Source organism: Spea bombifrons, chromosome 11, assembly GCF_027358695.1.
Source record: "Spea bombifrons isolate aSpeBom1 chromosome 11, aSpeBom1.2.pri, whole genome shotgun sequence".
NCBI classification, from domain to species: domain Eukaryota; kingdom Metazoa; phylum Chordata; class Amphibia; order Anura; family Pelobatidae; genus Spea; species Spea bombifrons.
Genome location: NC_071097.1, coordinates 8222865 through 8238409, shown reverse-complemented (window position 1 = coordinate 8238409; position 15545 = coordinate 8222865). Strand labels below are relative to the sequence as shown.

General features: G+C 44.0%; 1 protein-coding gene and 1 pseudogene across 1 annotated transcript in view; both read right to left on the bottom strand.

Moving 5' to 3' along the window:
* Positions 1-9109, bottom strand: part of LOC128468708 (uncharacterized) — a 26687-nt gene extending 17578 nt beyond the window's left edge. Inside the window, exons 1-3 of the mRNA XM_053450468.1 lie at positions 9032-9109; positions 6108-6177; positions 3068-3125 (exon numbers count right to left, since the gene is read on the bottom strand). Of these exons, the coding sequence (XP_053306443.1) occupies positions 3068-3125; positions 6108-6167 (118 nt within the window). The 5' untranslated portion in view covers positions 6168-6177; positions 9032-9109. The remainder of the gene's footprint in view (positions 1-3067; positions 3126-6107; positions 6178-9031) is intronic.
* A 2328-nt stretch (positions 9110-11437) lies between these two features.
* LOC128469543 (uncharacterized) lies at positions 11438-11617 on the bottom strand (annotated as a pseudogene).
* Positions 11618-15545: the final 3928 nt, after the last annotated feature.

The window sequence follows — 15545 nt, the reverse complement described above, 5'->3', positions numbered from 1 at the left end:
GGCATTGTACTTGGTAACGCGAGGCTTGCATGCAGCTGCTCGGCCTCGGAAATACATTTCTTGAAGCTCCAAAGCATTGGCGATGCGCTTCAGCACTCAGTGACCCCATTCTGTAATTTTACGTGGTCATCCACTTCGAGTTGCTGTTGCTCCTAAACGCTTCAACTTTCCATTAATACCACAATGACCGTGGAATATCTAGCAGGGTTAAAATTTCCCGAACTGACTTATTGCAAAGGTGGCATTCTATCACAGTACCATGCTTAAATTCACTGAGCTCTTCAGAATGACCAATATTTTCTTTTGTAAATGCTAACTGCATGGCTGAGTGCTTGATTTTATACACCTGCGACACTGGGTCTGATCGAAACACATTTTAGTTTATGTGCGTTGGGTAGTTTGATGGGTGGCTAGAGGGAATTGGGGCAATGTAAGATTATATATATATATATATATATATATATATATATATATCTTATTTTTTGTGATACAGTGCACAAGAAGAGTATGATATTCTCTTGCAGTGTTTTGTGACACATCAGATATGTATCCAATATCTGACATGTCTAGGGCTACGTCTTATGCCAATGATGCCCTGGTTCCACCTTCTAGAATGAGGCTCATGAAACCTGCGCTACACCATTGTTGAGTACTCCTTAATATTTGGTAGCCTGAAATCCCCCATTTATTGCAACTCCTGGCATCACACATGACATTGATGCCAGTGAGCCAATTTCTATGTAAAACCAAAACCTGGTATAAAAAGGTCGCTGCCTAACCAACCCAGTTTGCCATTTTCACTGAATACATGCTGCCAAAAAAAAATCTAAACTGAAATAACTACACATTCTTAAGAATTCAAGCTAAACATTTTGAGAGACATCTTCTTTGAGGAGTCCACTTCCAACTTGCAAAACAAAATGTCTTACTGGCAGGCATTTTACTTGCATAACAGGCATCAAAGGAAAGGCTAAAAAAGATGCTGAGTCTGTTTGAACATGAATTGGCCAAAGCATAATTATGCTCACCCACCATGTCAAGGCACACTCTCAATAGGGTGAGAACCTACTCTATGGGGACTTGCATAGAGATCACAGTGTGATCGATGTAGGGGGATCGCGGGGAGGAGAGTGAGAAACCATGTTTCCCACCATCCTCCCATGCTGAAAAAAGAAAGAAAACGAAAAAAAAAAAAAAACGGTCATTTAAAAAAATAAAAAATATAAAAATATTAAAATAATACAATAAATAATAATTAAAAAATAAATAGTGAGCTAAGTGATGTCATTGTGACATCACTGGCATTAATAACATGTTCAAGAGGTCCCTAAGAGGACCTCTAGCTTTTTTTTTTTTTTTTAAATATATATAAAAAATAAAAAAAATGAAAAATATATACCGTATTTGCTCGATTATAAGACGAGCCCCCAAAATCTGAATATTAATTAGGGAAAAAAAAGAAAAAGCCTAAATATAAGATGACCCTATAGGAAAAAAGTTTTACCAGTAAATGTTACTTCATGTAAACTATTTTTTTTTTTTAATAAAAGCTATGATTGAGAAAAATATTTTGTTTTTATTTCCTTTTATTTTCCAACCTGCCCCCCCCAGTTATGCACATCTGCCCCCTGGCTTGCCACTGTGCCCCATGATATGCCTTTTAACCCTCTAAATGCCACTGTGCCCCATGATATGCCTTTTGACCACCTATGTGCCACTCTGCCTACAGAAATGCCTTATGCCTCCCATTTAACACCCCCCACACCACCACCAAACTTACCGGTGCTTCTGACTCCCGGTGTGTTGTCCGGGCAGCAGGTAGAGGTCTACGCGATTCGCGTAGGCAACTTCCGCTGCAGCCGGAAGGGAGTGCGGTTCGCAGCGGGGGTTGTCTGTGTCCATTGCGCATACACCCTCCGACTGTCAGAAAGAATACCCTGCACCCGTGCGGGGAAATCTGATCTCTGACAGCCGAGGATGGACCTCCTTCCAGCTGCAGTGGAAATTGTCTACGCGAATCACGTAGACGTCGACACGCTGCCCCGGCTACACACTCAGAAGCACAGTTAAGTTGGGGGGGCATAAGACAGGAGGATCCAGGTCCCCTGCAGCGGTCTGATTATAAGACGAGGGGTATTTTTCAGAGCATTTGCTCTGGAAAAAACCTCGTCTTATAATCGAGCGAATACGTTATATAAAAAAGATATATTTTTTTTAAACCTTACATCCCATTGCCCTAGCACAACATCTACCCAGTATAACCCTCCTGCCCCTGTTCACAACCCCCAAACCCGTTAAGCCATAAGCATAAAAATTCACTGTGCGATGCAGACCCCCACCAGCTGACAGAGAGGATGATCCTCTACAGGAGACCTCGATTCTCTGTCAGCTGGTGGGGGTCTGAACGATGCGCACAGACAGCCTCTGTTACTGCCCTTCACTTACGCTGAGGCTTCTATGAAGCTGCAGTGAAAGTGCCTGTCAGCAACGGAGGTTCACAAAATACCAGGGAGTCGGGAGAGAGACAGAGTGGTGTATGGGGGGGAGGAGTCAGAGGGGTGTATGGAAGTGGAGGGACGGAAGTTGTCTGTGCGTATCGCATGGACACCCACCGGCCGACAGTGAGGGGAATCCAGGTCCCCTGCAGCGTGTTCCTTTTCATGTTCGCCCGAATACGAATACACGAAGTCCAATTGTGTAGACAGAAGTAAAAGAAATCTTTTGTACACACCAGATTTCAAGCACATTACATACACACCTTACATATGTTATATAATATTTAAGTTAAAAAAACGTGCATATACCTTATCACACATTACATGCACATTTTAAGTAAAAAAAAAAATTAACACAATTTAAAGCCCCACTGCACACTTGAGCACAAACACAACAGCACATCTAATCACAAGCACATTACATATCCTTTTTTTGTAAGTCAAAACCAAAGTGTATTTGCAAAGTGACACCTGATTTTAAACATCCTACCATAATCACACGCAAACCTCACCACAAGCAGATTACATACATATTTTTATGTTTATACAAGATAAAAAAAATAATTCCTTACCAAGAGTTTTATTGGATCTCTGCATCTTGTTTGATCTTTGTAGTTTATGCTTGGAAACCTATAGAGATAGTGTGTTAGTTGTACTATTCATCATAATCGTAATTTAACATAACTTATGAAAGCTAAAATATATAGAATACTTAATGAGTTGAATACGAGTACTGCACTCAACCATGCAAGTTATCGGAGTCCATTGTTGTTTCTAGTTCTTTCTAATGCTTGGGGTGGGCACAATGACACTTTACTGTCCTTTTTACGACAACAGTAGCTCCAGCTAGCCATAGTGTCAGCAGGGCTACATTGGAATGAGGTCCTGTTTCATCTAGCCAGCGCTAGACTCGTTCAGCGCTGAAAGGGTTAACCACGAAGTCTCTGATCGTAGGGAGCACGATTTGGCAGGTGTACCCAGTCGGGGTACAGGTTGTCGCGTCACAGTGACATAGACCAAGAGCTGTCAATTTAAACCCGAAGTACAATTTGTGTGGGGGGGGAAAAAAAAAAAAAAAACACACACAAAATCAAAACCACAGAGCTTGACAAAGGCAAGTAGTAAAAGTAATGCATGGACATTGTTAAATGTTGTTAAAATACCAGCATTTGAAATATGCTGGGGCATCTACCTTTCTAAAATACCGTATTTGCTCGATTATAAGACGAGGTTTTTTTCAGAGCAAATGCTCTGAAAAATACCCCTCGTCTTATAATCGGGGTCGTCTTCTAATCAGACCTCAAATAGAGGTCTGATTAGGAGACTAAGATCCAGATCCCCCGCACCGCTGCAGGGGACCTGGATCCTCCTGTCGTCGCCCCCCCCCCCCACACTTACCGGTGCTTCCGGAGGTGAAGTTGGCAGCGGGGGTTTGTATGCGTCCGTCGCAAATACCTTCCCCGACTGTCAGAGATCAGAGTTCCAGAGTTCCTGATCTCTGACAGCCGGGGAAGGTATTTGCGACGGACGCATACAAACCCCCGCTGCCAACTCCACCTCCTTCCGGCTGCCGCGGAATGAGACGTCAACCCGCTGCCCCGGCAATACAGCAGGAAATTGGAAGCACCGGTAAGTAAGTGTGTGTGTGTGTGTGTGTGTGTGTGTGTGTGTGTGTGTGTGTGTGTGTGTGTGTGTGTGTGTGTGTGTGTGTGTGTGTGTGTGTGTGTGTGTGTGTAGGGCATTTCTGGAATGCCTTACACCCCTATATGCCACTCTGGCACTTAGGGGGTTAAAAGGCATATTATGGGGCAGAGTGGCATATAGGGAGGTATAAGGCATTTCAGGAGGCAGAGTGGCGTTAGGGGGGCATTTAATAGTGCACTCTGCCTCCTGAAATGCCTTATACCTCCCTATATGCCACTCTGCCCCATAATATGCCTTTTAACCCCCTAAATGCCAGAGTGGCATATAGGGGTATAAGGCATTTCTGGAGGCAGAGTGCTCTATATAATGCCTTTTAACTCCCTTAATGCCACTCTGCCTCCTGGAATGCCTTATACCTCCCTATATGCCACTCTGCCCCATAATATGCATTTTAACCCCCTAAATGCCAGAATGGGATATAGGGGTATAAGGCATTTCTGGAGGCAGAGTGGCACATAGGGGGTCAAAAGGCATACCATGGGGCACAGTGGCATATAGAGGGTTAAAAGGCATATCATGGGCCACAGTGCCATATTGGTGTGGCAAGCCTGGGGGCAGATGTGTGTAACTGGGGGACAGGTTGGAAAATACAAGAAATAAAAACAAAAAAAAAATATTTTTCTCAATCATAGCTTTTATTAAAAAAAATAGTTTACATGAATTAACATTTACTGGTAAAACTTTTTTCCTTTAGGGTCGTCTTATATTCAGGCTTTTTCTTTTTTCCTAAGTTAATATTCAGATTTTGGGGGGTCGTCTTATAATCGGGGTCGTCTTATAATCGAGCAAATACGGTATATGGTTTGAGAGCGGTCACAAGCGGCACTGTGAGAGATTTTGCCTATGGAAACAACTCTCCAGACCCAGGCCCAAATTAGGACAATGCCTAGATATTCTGAGGGTAAAAAACTATAGTATTGCATAGAGCTTTGAGAAGGGATTTTTTTTTAAAAAAAAATCTAACTAAAAACAACATAAAGACCCACCACAGCACAACTTTTGCTTTTAGTACTCCATCTCAGTTTAACCCCTTAACCAATGACGTGCCAGGCACGTCATGACATTAAACAAGCTTAGAAAGCGATCTATGATGTTGAGGCATTCAGCAACACTGAGATCGCCATTAGGGGCCATGAGCCAACATCTGCCATCAACGATCACCTCCTAAGCTTCAATGGTGTCTCTGAAATGCCTCAATAGCGAGGGATTCACCCACTCAAGGACACACTGTGACCCCTCCGGAGAGCGGTCACAAACGCCACTGCGAGAGATTTTGCCACTGGCAAGATGGCAGCGTCCTTTAGAAAAATAAACAAGTTTCCAAGAGGGTCTCTCCAGATGCTCCTGAGAATTCTGGCTCCCCTTGCAGGTTGAGTACAGGTACTGTATTCAACCATGTAAGTCAATGGAGCCCAGCTTTCCAATCACAATGTAATTAGTAAAATAAATAATTTTTAAAAAAAAATTAAACAATGGTAACAGGTAAAAATTTACCCACTAATATCACCATTGTGGAAACCTTTCAGTTGCAACACAACGTAAATATATATATATATATATATATATATATATATATATATATATATATATAATCTCTTCACAATAAAAAATGTATGATCTGATGGGGTAAACCACAAAATGGCGAAACTCTAAACATGTAAAATAGGCAGAACATGCATCGAATAATATGTAACAAAAGAGCAAAGAGACCCATAGATGCAAACATATATATCCGGTTTTGGGCATACGGACCTCAATACATCCAATCTCGTCTGTAAAAAAGCCACAACGCTAAAGCAGCACCATAAATAATTTGCTTTATCAATCATTTCAAAGCACTATACATACATGATGGCCTGTAATGAAATTCAGAAAAACCTAACAATTAAAATATGTAAAAACAATAACCTTATTCTTGAAGCCTTCTGATTCTGGAGTTTTCTCCGTGTTTTTCTCTTTCAACCGCATTTTTATTTCCCTTAAAAATAAAACAAATAATGCATCATTGAATATTAACATTGAAAATCATGCGGTACAGTTAAAAAAAAAAAAAAAATAAACACTCCTCTGGATTGAAATGTACATAAAATGAGTGGAGGGGGTATTGTACAGCTATATTTGTTATTGGGCTTCCTCTGAATCCTTTACCCTCTCATCTTATTCAGCCTCATGCACTCTTGTCACAACTCAACCTCATCTTCAATCCTTTTCCTCTCTTCTGGATCCTTCACGTTTGCCTCAAACATGCCACCAATCTTGGAAAAAGGCACTTCTCTGTGGTGTACCTTACCCAAAGAACAACAGGGAGGGAGTAGACACAACTCACAGGTTGGCATTGAAAGTAAATTAATTGCCTGTTCACTGCTTATTCTGTGTAAATCCTATTGCTCATTTTCAGTGACGTCACTAGGGTTGGTGTCACCCCCTCTCAGGCCCGGGGCCTGATATTGGGACAGAGCAATCTTGCTCTGTCCCAATATCAGGCCCCGGGCACCGCAACCGCCTCTGGGAACCCACCATGTGCCCCCCTTTCCCCCAACCCCCTACTTACATAATACAGGGGCAACTGGCAGCCTTTCATTTTGGCATCTAACAACTTTATACCGGTGCCCCCTGGTGGATGGCGCCGTTATAATGCAGAACAACCAAAAAAGGAAAAAAAAAAAAAAAAAAGAGTTCCCTGCCTGGTGTGGTGTCCCCCGGGTGCGGACCGCACCCCCCACACCTGGGTTATGATGCCACTGCTAATTTTGCCTAAAACTTTAGCATAGTTTAACCGTTTGTTTTGATCAGTACCTGGAAGAAAAAACTTTTACTTTTGATTGTATGCAGTGTCTTGTTACCCATCATGGGGACACCCTTCCCAACAGGGCAGACTCTCTCCCACACCTGTCACTTTCTTTTTATTGAACTTAATGGGATTACTCCTGTCTTGTCTTCTAAACTCTGCACAGATCTGCCCAACAAACACCAAGCCACAATTGCATGTGTGTTGAAAAAGGATTACTTGTTAACACACAGGATTCAAATTAAGCCAATGGCTAGATATTCTGATGGTATATGACTATAGTATTTATTTTAACAAGGAAAGGGTTTAGGAAAGTATTTCTTTTTTTTTAAATAAATATCAAACTAAAAACAATACAAAGACCCATCAAGCAAAAATAGTCAGTTATAGACCAATGACATGTCTGGCATTAAACAATGTTGAGGCATTGAGCAACACGCATCAGGGGCGTCAACATCCACCGCCATCAAGGATCGCTTCCTAAGCTTCAATGGCGTAGCTGAAATGCCTCAATAGCAAGGCATTCTACGGCACCGAACACCCACCCCAGGACACACTGTGACTGCTCCGGAGAATGGTCACAAGCACCACTGCGAGAGATTTTGCAAAAAATTATGCAGTGATGTCGGAGAGAATGCAGGGAGAATATCCAGTTCCAGCAAAATGTAAAACAAAAAGTCCAAAAATAAATAAAAAAAAAAAGTTTATTATTATGAGCAAGTGCTAAAATTAGCGCTGTCTCTTCCCAAAAAAAATGGAATGAGTTAAAATACTAGCATTTCAAATACCCAAGGGGTGTCTACTTAACAAATGGTTTGATGGAAGTGGCCGTGTTCAAAACTAGGGAATAGGCACAGGCTGACCAAAACGGGGAAAAAAGTGCACTTCCCAAAATGTGACCCAGACAATGCATTGGGGTGTTGTTTGACAGCCCCATATACCAGGAACGCTAAATTCATACCTGAAGTACAATGCGTGTGAAAGAATAACACACAAAAATTACCGCTGCAAATTTTGACAAAGGCTGGTGGTAAAATTAGTGCATGGAAAGGGTTAAAATGCTGCCGTCCCAAATGTGGCGTTTTACCTCCCAAACAACACGACAAACCCATACATGGGTGGTATCACTGTACTCGGGAGATGTTGCTGAACACATATCAGGGTGTTGTGTGGCAGTGACAAATACCAGGAGCTGTACATCCATACCGGCAATACAATTATAAAATTACTACCACAAAGTTTGACAAAGGGTGGTAGTAGAATTATTGCATTGAAAGGGTTACAATACCAGCATTTGAAATACCATGTGGAGCCTAGTTTTCAAAAATATATGATTTCATGGGGTAAATTGCATTGGCCGGTACCCAAAATAGCACATGGGGCAGAATGATCAGATATGGAAAAAACTCATGACAAATAGTGGAATCTATTTAGCAGGGGTTTTTTGTTAACTTTTTCACACGAGTGAAAGATTTTCCAAATGAAAATAAGATTTTTTTTTTTTTTAATTATTTTTATTTATATTTAATTTTTTTTTATAGGAAATTACATAACATAACAAAATTGCATCTGGAGAAAGCCTTTCCTGTCATGAAACAAAACATACATAATAAAATGGGAGAGGAGGAAATTACAGCTAAACACCGCTAAGTGTTAAACCAGATTTGGTCACAAAGGGTACAAAAATAAAAAAACAGCCTGGTCCTTAAGGGGTTAAAGAAAGCGTGTTTCTGTCAGCCTATGAAATAATACGTTCCGGCGCCAAGACTACCCTGTAGTTTCTTTTTTCCGTCGGCGTCACTACATTTTGAAATGAAACACCCGAGTAGTTAATGTGTAACAAAAGTCGCACGACACAATGCAGATAGGGGGAAAATTGCAAGTATTCTTTGGCTACACAGCCTCCCCATATGGATAACTTTTGAAACGGCCGTCAGCCGGCTGTGAAATTTCAGACAATACATACTCTTTCCTCAAGGAATAAAATACGTTTGCATCTACCAACTGTGGCGCTAAAAATATATATACTCAAAAATATACATACCCACGAACTACAGCAGGGACGAAAATATATCCAACTGATTGGGCACAACCACCGCGACTAGTGGAAAGACTTTTTTTTCTGCAAAATAACTTTATTAACCCCAGGCTAGGGGAACAAAACACAAACTAAGCAATGCCTTTAACTCCTTACCGACCAGGCTGTTTTTTAAAAAAAAAAAAAAAAAATTTGTACCCAAAACTGGTTTAACCCCTTAAGGACCAGGCTGTTTTTTTACTTTTTGTACCCTTTGGGACCAAGGCCGTTTTAACACTTTTGCGGTGCTCGTGTTTAGATGTAATTTTATCCTAACTGATTTAGTGTACCCACACAAGTTATATATTATTTTTTTCAGGACAAGAAGGGCTTTCTTTAGATTTTAATCATATTATCTAATTTCTTATAAAAAAGAAAGGTATGATGAAAAATTAAAAAAAAAAAAAAACTTTTACTAACTTTTACTTGAAAAATATTTTACTCATCCAAAAAAGCTAATGAAAAAACCTGCTAAATAGATTTTTTTCCCCCAAAGCTGGTCATTCTGCCCCATGTGCTATTTCGGGTATCTTTGAAGCTGACCAATGCAATTTGCCCAATCAAATCTGGTTGCCACCTGGCCGGTATTTCACCGGCACAGCCGGTATTTAAAGCACCCTGGCAGTATCGGGATTTTAAAACTACCGGCCAGACCAAAATCCAAAACAGCCGCTGAGCGGCTGCCAGTGGGATTGAAAGCCGCCCCCTCCTCTGTCCGCCGGCTCCTAATGAAATTAAAGGGGCCCCATGTCTTAAAAGGGGTGGGACAAAGAGCTAAGGCATGGCCATTGGGCAGCGCAGTGTGTGCACGCCGGCCCCTTTAATTTCATGAAGCAGTGGTAAGTCGGGGGGGGGTTATATGGGAGCATAAGGCTTTTCTGGAGGCAGAGTGCCCCATGATATTCCTTTAACCCCCTTTATGTCACTCTACCTCCAGAAATGCCTTTTAACCCCCTATATGCCCCTCTGCCTCTAGAAATGCCTTTTAACCATACCTGGGAACTCTCTGGGGTTGACCCGGAGATTGCCGGGTGAGCGCTGCTCCTCCGGTTCTCTGGGTCAAGACCCAAATGCTCCGGGTCGAGGGAGCAGGGTCTTGACACGCCTCGCTCTCTGCCCGTTTTTTCCTTTACATGGGGTGGTTCGGGAACTCCCCTGACATTAATGGGATCGCCCACCGACGTCAGCGGGAACTCCCGTCAGTGTGCAGTCCTGGCCGCGTCCCGCAAGGGAAGGCTCCGGGTAGCCGGAGCCGAGAAGTTCCCAGGTATAGGTATAAGGCATTTCTGTAGGCAGAGTGGCATATAGGGGATATAAGGCATTTCTGGAGGTAGAGTGGCCCCCTATATGCCACTCTGCCTCCAGGAATGCCTTATACCCCCCTATATGCCACTCTGTCCCATGATATGCCTTATACCCCCTATATGCCACTCTGTCCCATGATATGCCTTTTAACCCCCTAAATGCCAGATTATGCATATAACAGAAATTAGCATGGCCGGTATTTTTTTGCAAGAAAGGTGGCAACCCTACCATCAAACCAAATTTTTTTTAAAACAAGACACCTCAAGGTATTTCAAATGCTTGTATTTTAACCCTTTCCATGCACTAATTCTACTACCCCCCTTTGTCAAAGTTTGTGGTAGTAATTTATTTTGTGTTTTTTTATCACTAAAATGGTGCTTCAGGTATGGATTTACAGCTCCTGGTATACGTCACAAGACCCCAATATGTGTTCAGCCTCATCAAGGCACTAGATACATTTGTGGGTCATGTTAAAGATTAAATGATGAATAATAATAAATAACGAAAAGTCCGTACTGTGACACGTAAACTTTATTCAAACTTTTAAACATACATTTCTTGTAACTTGTTTTTTTTTTTTGGAAGCCCGAGGTGCGTGCTCCTTTGGTGCCGCATTCTGTGCACAAGGCAGCAGAAGCCAGACTACGATACCGAGTTCCCTCACGGAGAACTCGGACAAATTCCAAACCCCCGCCATGGGAGGGTCGGATCTTGAGTCTCACCCCGAAGAGTGAGACTCCTTGCTGGCCTTCTTGAAGAGAGGAAAGGGCCAAAAGGCTCCAATCCTCCTCCAGCAAAGTCCAGACTTCACTGCCTCCTAAAAAGAAAAACAGTGTCCAAAACGTGGTTACAAATACGTGTGCCGTAGAATAGTGAGGGCCAAGCCGTGAATTCAAAAGGGGGATAAATTAATAAGCACTCGTGAAAAAACGAAGTGAATTAAATAAATTAAAGAAAAATAATTTAAGGGCAAGCCATTTCTGGCCTGCCGGATTCAAAAATAATTCTCATCCCCAAGACCTGATGGTACATGGGGGCGAGTAGTGCTGGAAGGCCGCCAGTGGAAACGTGCGCTCACCGTGTGCAGTGGCGTGCAATACCACACACGGTGACTCCGGCATTTCTGCCAGGGCAATTTCACCTCGGGTTCCATTGCTTTCCCGAACCCTAAGGCCAGAGGATCAGTGTCATCCCTCCCCACCACAAGAGAGACTACACTTGATCTTAGCCAAAAGGCCGAGAAGCGATTTCATTTTACATTTCTTGTAACTTGTGTAACCCTCAATCTTAATGACCCAACCGTCCGATTTTAACCCTTTAAACCAGTGGTTCTCAACCTTCCTAATGCCGCGACCCTTTAATACAGTTCCTCATGTTGTGGTGGTATCTATCAGTTTGTCAGTATATGTTATATACAGACAAATAAACAATAGCCATTTTAAGGTCCCCCCATTAATTCATAATGCACCTTACTTACATAGATATGCCCCTCTGCCCCCTGATATGACACTCTGTGCTCCAGATATGCTTTATAACCCCTGATATGCCACTCTGCCCCCCAGATTTGCCACTATGCCCCTGATATGCTTTAAGTCCACTAGAAATGCCACTCTGCCCTCCGATATCCCACTCTGCTTCCTAGAAGTGACACCCCCCAACTTACCATTGCACCCCCAGACTCCCTGGTGTCTAGCGGGGCCGGCCAATAGACGCGCAGGCAACCTCCGCTGCCGGTACTTCTATGGTGGAGCACCGGAAAGTTCCGGTGTTTCACCATAGAAGCCCCGGCGGAAGTTCCGACAGTGGAGGTTGTCTACGCACATCGCGCAGATGTCCACGGCTGCCGGAGAGGAGGATCCAGGTCCCCTGCAGCGCTGCGGGGTCTAGCGGGGCCAGCCAATAGACGTATGTACGATGCGCACAGACAACCTCCGCTGCCAGTACTTCAGCCGGGGCTTCTATAACGGAGACGCACCGGCTGAAGTGCCGGCAGCAGAGGTTGTCTACGCGCATCACCACAGCTGGTGAAAATCTGCGGGATACGCGTAGGCAACCTCCGCTGACGGTACTTCTATGGTGGAGCACCGGAAGGTTATGTCACGCTGGTGTTTCACCATGGAAGCCCCGGCGGAAGTTCCGACAGCGGAGGTTGTCTACGCACATCGTGCAGACGTCCACGGCTGCCGGAGAGGAGGATCCAGGTCCCCTGCAGCGCTGCAGGGGATCTGGATCCTAACCCTGCTGTTTACCCACAGCAGGGCCAAATGAAAAAGAAAAAAAGCTCCCGCCTGTTACCTCCTCCGTTGTCCCGTCTCTTCCGCGGGCAGGAGAGCTGAGCCGCAGCCCGCATGTTCAGCCCCCTGCTCGTTCCGTCGGCGGAAGCTGCCGCCGGGTCTGTCCTGCTGTTAGACGCGCGTCCCGCAGAGATCAAGGGATCTTGACAGGGCTTCTTAAAGCTTGTGACAAACCCTGTAGCATGAGGGCCATACATTTCACATTTAGGGGTCCTAAGCACAGTCCTCTAGGGCGATCAGAGTCGGGAACACCAGCTTGTAACAAAACAGCGCTTTATTTTGAACTGCTCAAACCCCAAAAACCAGCACACACAGGTCCAGGCAGGTATTGCCTCACTTGGCTCAGGGGTGGTCTTCTTCAGGGCCTCTCCTTGCCCTGGGAGCTCAGGGAAACTTCCTCTTCCTCTCTGAGTATCAGGCTCCAGGGGTTTTTAATGCCCAGCACCTGTGCCTGATGCCGGCCCCATAGGAATCCCGGACCGGATCCTGCAGACTTCTAGCCTTCTGGAAAAGCCGGCATGGAATTTCCATAGAATGGGGCAATGGAGCATTGGCCCACCCTGCTCTCCAATTGCTCCAGCCCAGGGACCCATATTTACATTCTGGATAGCACCTGTACCCAAATGCCAAAATAAGCATCTCCCTGGGGTTTACACTGTCACAAGTGACATTTATTTTCTTTCCTCCTCCCCCTAATTAGGTGGGTAGGAGGATCCAGTTTGGTGGAGGGATATTTAAACCCTCAGTTAGCACTACACCTTTGCCTGTGATAATGCCTTATAGCCTACACTAGAGTTTGACCTGCTTATATCTATTTTGTTATTGATTCTGGCTTGATCCTGACCTACGTAGTTTGCTGCCTGCTCTGACCTATGACCTTGTGACCCCGACTACTTTTTTGCCTGACCCCTGGAATTTATAATTTTTGTTCCTGAATTATCTAAACATGTCTACGTTGCTGATTCTGCTGTTCTCTACTCACGTCCCCATTGCGCTGGTTGCTGAGCTCTCCATCTCCATCCAATTTCTGCACTGTGGATCCACAGCCAGTATCGCTGCAGTGACACCACTCGGTGCCCGGAATTGCATGTCCCGAGCAATGGGCGATATGAACTGCGCATCCCTGCACTAAACTCCGAATGTAGGCCGCACCCCCACTTTAAAGACCTAAAGTGTGTGTGTGGTGAGGGGAGTACGGCCTATATTTGGGCCAATACGGTATTTTTGAAAACTAGACACCCCAAGTAATTGCAAATGCTGGTATTTTAACACTTTCCATGCATGAGATTCTACCAGCAGCCTTTCCCAAAGTTTGTGGTAGTAATTTTTTTTTTGTACTTCAGACATGAATTTATAGCTTCTGGTATATGTCACTGTCAGCACCCCAATATGTGGGCAACATCTCTTGAGTATAGTAATACCCCCATGCTGGGGCTAAAAGGCCATATTTGGGAAGTGGACATTTTTTTCCATTTTGGTCACTCTGTGCTTATGTCCTATATTTGAAACCGGGCACTCCAATTTACCCCATCAAACCATTCTTTTTTTTTCAAGACAACCCTTGAAATGCTTTTATTTTAACTCCCTCATGTCACGATTTTTGGGAAGATACAGCTCTAATTTTTTGCTCATAATTGTCACGGACTGGGTCCAAGCTGATGGCTGGAAGGACCCAGCGCGCCCGATGGTTGTTTGCAGGAGTCTCGATGCAGTAGCGGAGTCTGGGGCAGGGCCTGGTGCAGGGTGACCACACTCGCCCAGGCGTTGAGCACCTAGGGTAGTGCAGCCAAACACCAGCACCCTGATATGGCAGCAGATGAAGTCCAGAACAAAACGAATCCTGCAGGCACCCTGGAGCAGGCATGAAGCATATCACATGGATCACGAGCAGGATGCTGCAGGCTGGGAGAATGAAGGCTAAGCAAAAGGGTTAATGTAGCAGACACAAAACACAGCAAGGGAAAGGGAGACCAGGCAAGAAACATGATATAGGATATACACGAGAAGTGGCTAGAAACATGACATGAATAGCGTAAAGATATAAACAGGCACAAGACAAGGAATAAACATAACCAGACAAGACATACATGTTACAGGGCACAACAAAGGACAGGGAAGAAGGCAAGGAACACAGGGGAAGGAGTGAGGAGCCGGAACCCTCGGACGCTTCTCCTATAAGCAAGGATAGGACATATTAACAGGGACATGGGGAGAGGAGAGAGGAACCGGAATCCTCAGATGATTCAAGGAAGAAGGGCAAAGGTACATAAAAGACACACAAACATGAATACAGAAACTAGCCTAGGACTACAAGATAACTATTGGAGATTTAGTCACATGATATGGCCATAGTATGCTTAGCCCACCACTACGCCAAAGTACTCCAATGACGGTGGGTCCTAACGCTAATCCCTGCAAGACATAGATACGGAACAAACCAGACATGTAATCAAAACACAGCACAGAGACATACCTTAGACTGCAGACTGAGACAAACAGAACACACAGGTGGGGCACACCTAATAAAGGAAGCAGAGCTGAAGAAAAGAGCCGGAGCAGAAGCAAGGAATGGAAAATAGAACAAAGCAAAAGGAAATCCAGGAATGGATCAAAGCAAAGCAGAGAAACTACAGCAGGACAGATATGCAGCTCCGCAGCCTGGGCAGACCGTGACAATAATAAACTATTTTTTTAATTGATCATTTTTGGACTTTTTTTTTACATTGGTATTGGTACATTGGTACATTGGATGGTTGCAATAATTTTGCAATAAACTAACATACCCACAGTTTGCCTGGTGCTACTCCAGTGGGGTCACACAATGACACTACGTGACCCACGCTCGACCTCACCTACTCCTGAAAATAAACTAATTAAAAGGT